The 6,840-nt window shown below is 28.0% G+C and overlaps 1 protein-coding gene across 1 annotated transcript in view; it reads left to right on the top strand.

The window, feature by feature from the left end:
* LOC105624244 (E3 ubiquitin-protein ligase RING1) overlaps positions 1-3,165 on the top strand; it is a 3,924-nt gene extending 759 nt beyond the window's left edge. Inside the window, 5 exon segments of the mRNA XM_012205603.1 lie at positions 1-69; positions 1,138-1,445; positions 1,991-2,366; positions 2,499-2,801; positions 2,948-3,165. The exon segment at positions 1-69 is cut by the window's left edge and continues 58 nt beyond it. Coding sequence (XP_012060993.1) covers positions 1-69; positions 1,138-1,445; positions 1,991-2,366; positions 2,499-2,801; positions 2,948-3,165 — 1,274 coding nt within the window.
* The last annotated feature ends 3,675 nt before the right edge of the window (positions 3,166-6,840 follow it).

Raw genomic sequence — 6,840 nt, 5'->3', positions numbered from 1 at the left:
TATTACGTAGTAGTATTATGTATTACTTTCTATTAATTATAACTAATAACTAAGATACTATTAAATTTAGTTTACTATTCTTTAATTTTTATTAGAACTTAAATAAGATATATTTAAATTAGGCACATATATATATATATATATATATATATACACACACACACGTATATAAATAAAGAACATCCTGGAGTGTTCCTGAGATTATAAAAAATCCTACGAATGCGTCCTGAACCAGTTCTTTGCTATGTGGGAAATATAACAGGGTGATGAGCGAATTTTGAATCCTGAAAACCTGGAAAAAACCTTGTATTTTTAAATATTGGATCACTGACCATATATAAGCATTTTATAATCTTAGTAAGTTTAAGTCTCTCTCTCTCTAATTTTTTGGCCTTGCCATAGAACAACTAATAATAGTGTAGTAATATAATTCAGTAATAATATAACTAATTATATTTCTATTTTGTTTCTGAATAAATAAATTATAAATTAAAAATCTACAATGGATGTAATACTATAGAATTTCAGTATTGATAATAAAAATTGAAGAGAGAGGGGGAGAATGTAGACATTCTTTTGTATTCATGCTTTAGAACATAAATATAGCCTTGGCTAATATAAAGATATTAGGCATTTATTTAGGAAACAAAAGATAATTTACAGGAAAATGCCGTAAATCAATTTTTCAGTTAAAATTGTACATAATACTTAATAAGGTGCCTAATATTTTTAGTCAAGACTGTATTAGGATATATAAAATAAATGTTAGAAATTATTTTTTACTATCTAATGAATAATTTATGTGTAATATAAACGATTCAAATATCATATTTGTAACTTTTATTTATTTACTTAAAAGTGTAAAATTATTGAACAAAAAATATTCCACATTTCAACTATTCACAGATCAAAATGATTAACTCCGTTTCGAATTTTTTTTTTTTAATTTTATTGCCAAAATATTTCATTGATGCTTTGACACTAAAATTTTAAAAAATTCGGAATGATCATCACTTTGGCCTGTGAATGGCTCATTTGATCATTTTATTGACCGAGTAGGAGAATCCTGCAATTTAGTTCTCAAAATTGTTTCTATTCGCCCAGATGGCGCAGAAATAGGACTTTATTTTTTCCAAGAGCATGTCCAAGTGTCCATACCCTGTAATGTATATGTCAATGTGTATGTAATTCAACTATTCAAGATGGCATCTGCGGAACAGGTCGGCCTCAACAAAACATGGGAATTATCGCTTTACGAATTACATCGCACTCCGCAAGACGCGATCACCGACAACACAGAGATTGCGGTCAGTCCGCGGAGTTTGCACAGCGAGCTCATGTGCCCCATTTGCTTGGATATGCTGAAGAAGACGATGACTACCAAGGAGTGCCTCCACCGTTTTTGTTCCGACTGTATTATCACGGCTTTACGGAGCGGTAACAAAGTATGTGTTTGACATAATACAACAAACTTATATCTGCAATGTTTGCGGATAATACTAGCCTATATTTTTTCTACAAGATGTAATGTTATTTATCTGTCAATTTGTATATGTATGTACAATACAAAATGCAATCTGCCATTCATTTTTTATTTATTTGGAAAGCAATACTTTCGAACTGTTTTATTTATCTATAAGGCTAATATTTTATTTATCGTAGCATGAACTTTCTACTCGCATTGATTGGTTACTAAATAGAGATTTTTTAGAAACTTAAGAACATGTGTATCCAGTGATTATCCTATAATATATCACATACACAATCAATATATTTGAAAACTTTGTTGTAGGATAAACGAAATATTAATTTGAACCCATGCAACAAAATTATATACACTTGCTGCAAAAATTTTATATATCTTCAATAAAAATAAATACTGTTTTTCTACAAGTAGTAATATTTTATATTGAGATACAAGGAATTTATTTATGTTATATATAATGTTATATATAATTGTTTTATACTTTTATACTTTACATTGTTACAGGAATGTCCTACATGCAGAAAGAAATTGGTTTCTAAAAGATCTCTCAGACCGGATCCAAACTTTGATTTGCTAATCTCAAAAATCTATCCTAGCAGAGACGAATATGAGGCTCATCAGGAACGAGTTTTGGCTAAACTGAATAAGTCACATTCACAAGCTGCACTTGTTAACTCTATTACAGAAGGTATTAAGTTACAAAGTCAGAATCGTCCACAGCGTTCTAGAAAGAATGCCAACGAATCTGAAAATGCAAGCAATGCAACGTCTTATAATAATACACCAAATATTAGTGCACCTACAACACCAAATCCATCTACAAATGTAGCAAATCAAAGTGATTCCTCTCAAAGTGCAACAGGACCTTTAAATAGTGGAGGTGATTAATTTTACGAATACCAATATTTGTTTTTTAATCTAGAAATAATCTGCACTTTTTATTGAGTTTACAACAGTTTGTATAAACTTGTAATTTTTATTATATCAGTTATTTTTATGTATATTTATCTAGGAACAACATCTAGAAACTCTACCACACCATCGCCAAATCCTGCAAATCAAATCTCAAAACCATCAAAACGACAGAAAAGTCTACAAAATTCTGAGAATGATTCTTCTAGTGCAGAAGCCGAGACTGGCGGTGGTGATTCTATGGTTGACACAGAAGGTGAAGGTCCTAGCGAGCCATTGATGCTTAATGAAATTGAACTTGTCTTTAAACCACACCCTACAGAAATGGCAGGTGATAATTCTTTAATAAAAGCATTGAAAGAGAACAGTATTCGCTATATAAAAACAACAGCAAATGCCACAGGTAAGATATCTCGCAAATTGCAATTAAGAAAGAAAAAATTGTTTACTTGAAGAAGCTAATGAATATTATAAATGTAAATATACATTAAATTATAAAATGGAAAAACAAACTTTCAGTATGAAATAACAAATTGTTTGTTTTTACAGTGGACCATTTAAGTAAATATCTAGCAATGCGTTTAACGTTGGATTTGGATACTGAACTGTCAGAATCAGATAGGCTGTTAAATTTTTGTATCTATATCGCACCTTCACCTGGGCAGCTTGTGGTATTAAGTGGCTCACAAACGTTACGACAAGTGAACGATAAATTCTGGCGTGTCAATCGACCTTTGGAAATGTATTACTCATGGAAGAAGACCTAGGGAAGGCCTCAAAAATATCTATCAGACGGAAGTTAATTGCGTCACATTTTGAAGAAAGGAAATGAATTGTCATTCATATTATATAGAATACAGTAGAATATATCAAATATGAATAATACATATTGTTATATTGTATTGTATTCAATTTGATTCAATATTAAGGTAATATTTATAAAATCATCGACAATGGTGCAATTTTTACATCTTTAAAGCCAGTTGCCAATAATGGTTTCATTAATATAAGAATTAAAAAGGCAACTAAAACTTTATTAAACTGTGTGATTTTAACAACATTGTACATCCCGAATTACAATTACCATTTCACACTACACAAAATAATATCTACAAAAAGTTTTATAAAAGGTATATATATATGTTACATTCACATATATTCATACATGTTCCATCATTTAATGGTTTTAATAATCGTCAATTTATTTAAACGATTTTTAATCACGTGGACCATGCTGTATAGTTTGCAGGAAAAAAATAAATCTATGTAAATATGAATACATACGCATTTTATTTTTGTCTAGTTTTAGTCCTGTATGTTTCTAGTATTTTTTTTTTTTTTTTTTTTTTTATTCATTCTGTATATTGCACACATGCACACATATAATTTGTATTTAAATTACAATCAGCGACATAAGAGCGTAATCAGAAGTTCTCTAAGAGAAATTGAATATATTAGAAATTAACAAGTTACATTTTTAAAATACATTACGTTTACTAAAATGCGTTTATTTTTTGCGTCCAATCATTTATTATTTGATTATAGCTTGTGATTGAAACATATACTTATCACATAATTTTTGATCAGAGTTTTAGATAAAAATCTTCTGAAAATGCCAAGCAATAACTGTTTCAAAATAAATATTTATGACAAGCTATAATCAATAATAATTAAGCGTCGTATTAAGTAAATGCATTTTTAAATAAATATAGTATGTTTTTAAAATATAACTTTAATACTTTAAGATATTCGATTTCTTTCAGGAAACTTGACAACATCTTGTATCACTAACTGCATATTCCTAGATTTTATGCACGATTAGTTTAAGGCAATATAATATATGAAAATCTTTCAATTATCGAATTATCTATGCTATGTTTGCATTTACATGCTTATTCCTTTGGCCAGTAGATATAACTTACTGATAACGAAAATTAAACGATAGAATTAAATGTCAAATAAATATTAAAACCTTTTTTTATTGCTTTGAATTGCTATATTTTGAATCGCTATATGATTTATAGTTAAAGTCATAGTTGAATATACTCCTCGAGCCATTGATATAGGATTCGGTTTTTACAAAACAAGCATCTATCTAATGATTCTAGCATCTCTATTTGGTAGTTGGATGCTTTCGTTAAAGATACATGAAATTCGTCTTTACGCTGGTAGACGGAATAATCGATAAGTACCACCCTACCGTGCATCTCCCCTTGTATTTTCATTGAAGTGAAAACAATACGTATGCCAGTCTTTTGATTACATCGGCCTTTTTTTTTTCAGAAACAAACTTCACATGATTATTTTCTTATTATATTAATTTAAACTTTTCATACTAAAAATATTGATTTCAATTTATGCGGATTTTCTTTGTTTCTTTATATTATTCTATAGCTGTGGTCAAAGTCTCGCTACAAATACTTTGAAACACTTGATGGATCAATTAGACAAAAGAATTTTGAAAGAAACTGACCAATTAAAAAACTCTTCAAAGTGTTTGCAGCATTGACCGTATCCTATTTCATTATTACATGTCAGAAATTTTGTATAAGAACAATCAGAAAACCGAAAAATTAAATACAATCGTAATTTGCAACATTGAGAATTTCCGGTTATTCATCACTTAAAATTTAGATTAACTATGTTTTCACGTGTATAGCTTTATGATTCTATACCTAATTAATTATTCCAGCAGCGGGATTCATAATAGTCCGGCAACGCTTAATTACGACATAACATCATGCAAACTAATGACCACGGCTCTTAATTAATAACATGTCAGAATGAATACCGGAATGAATTCTGTTTCGCGACTTTGCAACTTGAACAATACTCAATAACTGAACCGTTATAACATTAATTATTATGATTTTTTTAGAAAGAAAGATAGATTATTTATGATTATATCAAATGTTGTAATAATGATTTCGAAAGAAATTCTTTTAATTAATCTTGATTGATAAAGTCGAAATCAAATCCTGAAAAAGTAAAAAAAACAGAAAAAATATATTTTATATTTTTTAAATAAAAGAATACGGAATCTTCAATAAGCCCAGAAATTAGAAATTTTAAACGATTTCATAAAAAATAATATGGTTTCATTTGCGCAGATATTTTTAATTACAGCTATTATAAATCTTTCTATATTAATAAATATCATATTAACTGAAACAAATTCTTCAAATGTTTATGCTTTTAGTTGAGCGATAGGATTTAAGAATACCAATGATAGCTTATAAGGCTCCTTGTACCAGAGTGGATAATCCGAAGAACTTTGAGTTCTGTTAGGAATTGAATTTTTAGGTAGAAGTTGATTCAATTTAAAGTTGGGTGGCTCTACTGTCTTCTTTAAAAGAATCGATACTTGTCGCATGTAATCTTCCATATTAGTTGCTTTTTCCAATCTGGCAAAGAAAAATTTTCAGTTCAAAAATGTTTTTGAACATCGGAATAATTTACAAATATTTTTTATTATTACTTTTACAGCAAATAGATATTTTTTTTTACCTATGCACCATTTGCCTAGTAAACTCTAATCGGTGTGGTCCCTTAGTCATCGCTGTTTTTTCTTTTGTAAAATAATTATTCCATTGATTATTGGAATATACTTTTTCTACATCGTTCCAAAGACCATAAAAATTTCCAAAATGTATTGCTGCATTTTTAGGCGCTTTTGTGGTAAATTGTGGCTGTTCGACTATAGATGATTTGTAATTTATGTTTGATACTGATGAAATGATTGGGGATATACATTTTGACTTCCTAATAGAAGATCTGAAAGAAAAATTAAAAAGTAAATTATAAAATTAAATAAAATTTTATATATTTATAATATGAATAAAATATATTTTAAATTGTGTAATAAAACATTGTATGTTATTATTATAATTGATAGTTTTGTTCACACATTTCATTATTTCATCGTTTATATTACTCACGCAGTGCTGTTGACGTTTGATGTTGATAAGGAGAGGTTATTAGATTCTATTGCTGTTTTATTATAACGGTTTCTAGACATTTTTTTTACGCGATTTGATTTTGTGTTGCTCGAACATTTTATTAATAAATTATTAGAATATATTATTTAGTAAATTAGAAGTCACTTGGAAATTTCAATAAACTGATGAATATTTTGTTAAGATAAATCGTGTTGAGATACGTGCCCCGAGAATTTTTGTTTTGTTTATCAATTATGATCGTATTTAATAATCCATTTTATTAAAAAAAGATACATAGAGTGAATCGTATATAAGATATTTTAAAAGAATTTATTTTTGAAAATTATTTATGAAAAAGATTTATATATTTTAAAAATTGTTATGTATATCATAAATAATACTTCATGTAAAATTTTTGATTATACACTATATAATTTCTGATTCTTTCAAACATTGTATTATATCCTTCAGATTTATAATCTTTAAACTACAACTGATTTTTTT

The sequence above is a fragment of the Atta cephalotes genome (genome assembly GCF_000143395.1).
Source record: "Atta cephalotes unplaced genomic scaffold scaffold00075, whole genome shotgun sequence".
Lineage (NCBI taxonomy): Eukaryota > Metazoa > Arthropoda > Insecta > Hymenoptera > Formicidae > Atta > Atta cephalotes.
Note: the sequence above shows the minus strand (reverse complement) of the source record. Positions and strands in the feature narration are given on the sequence as shown.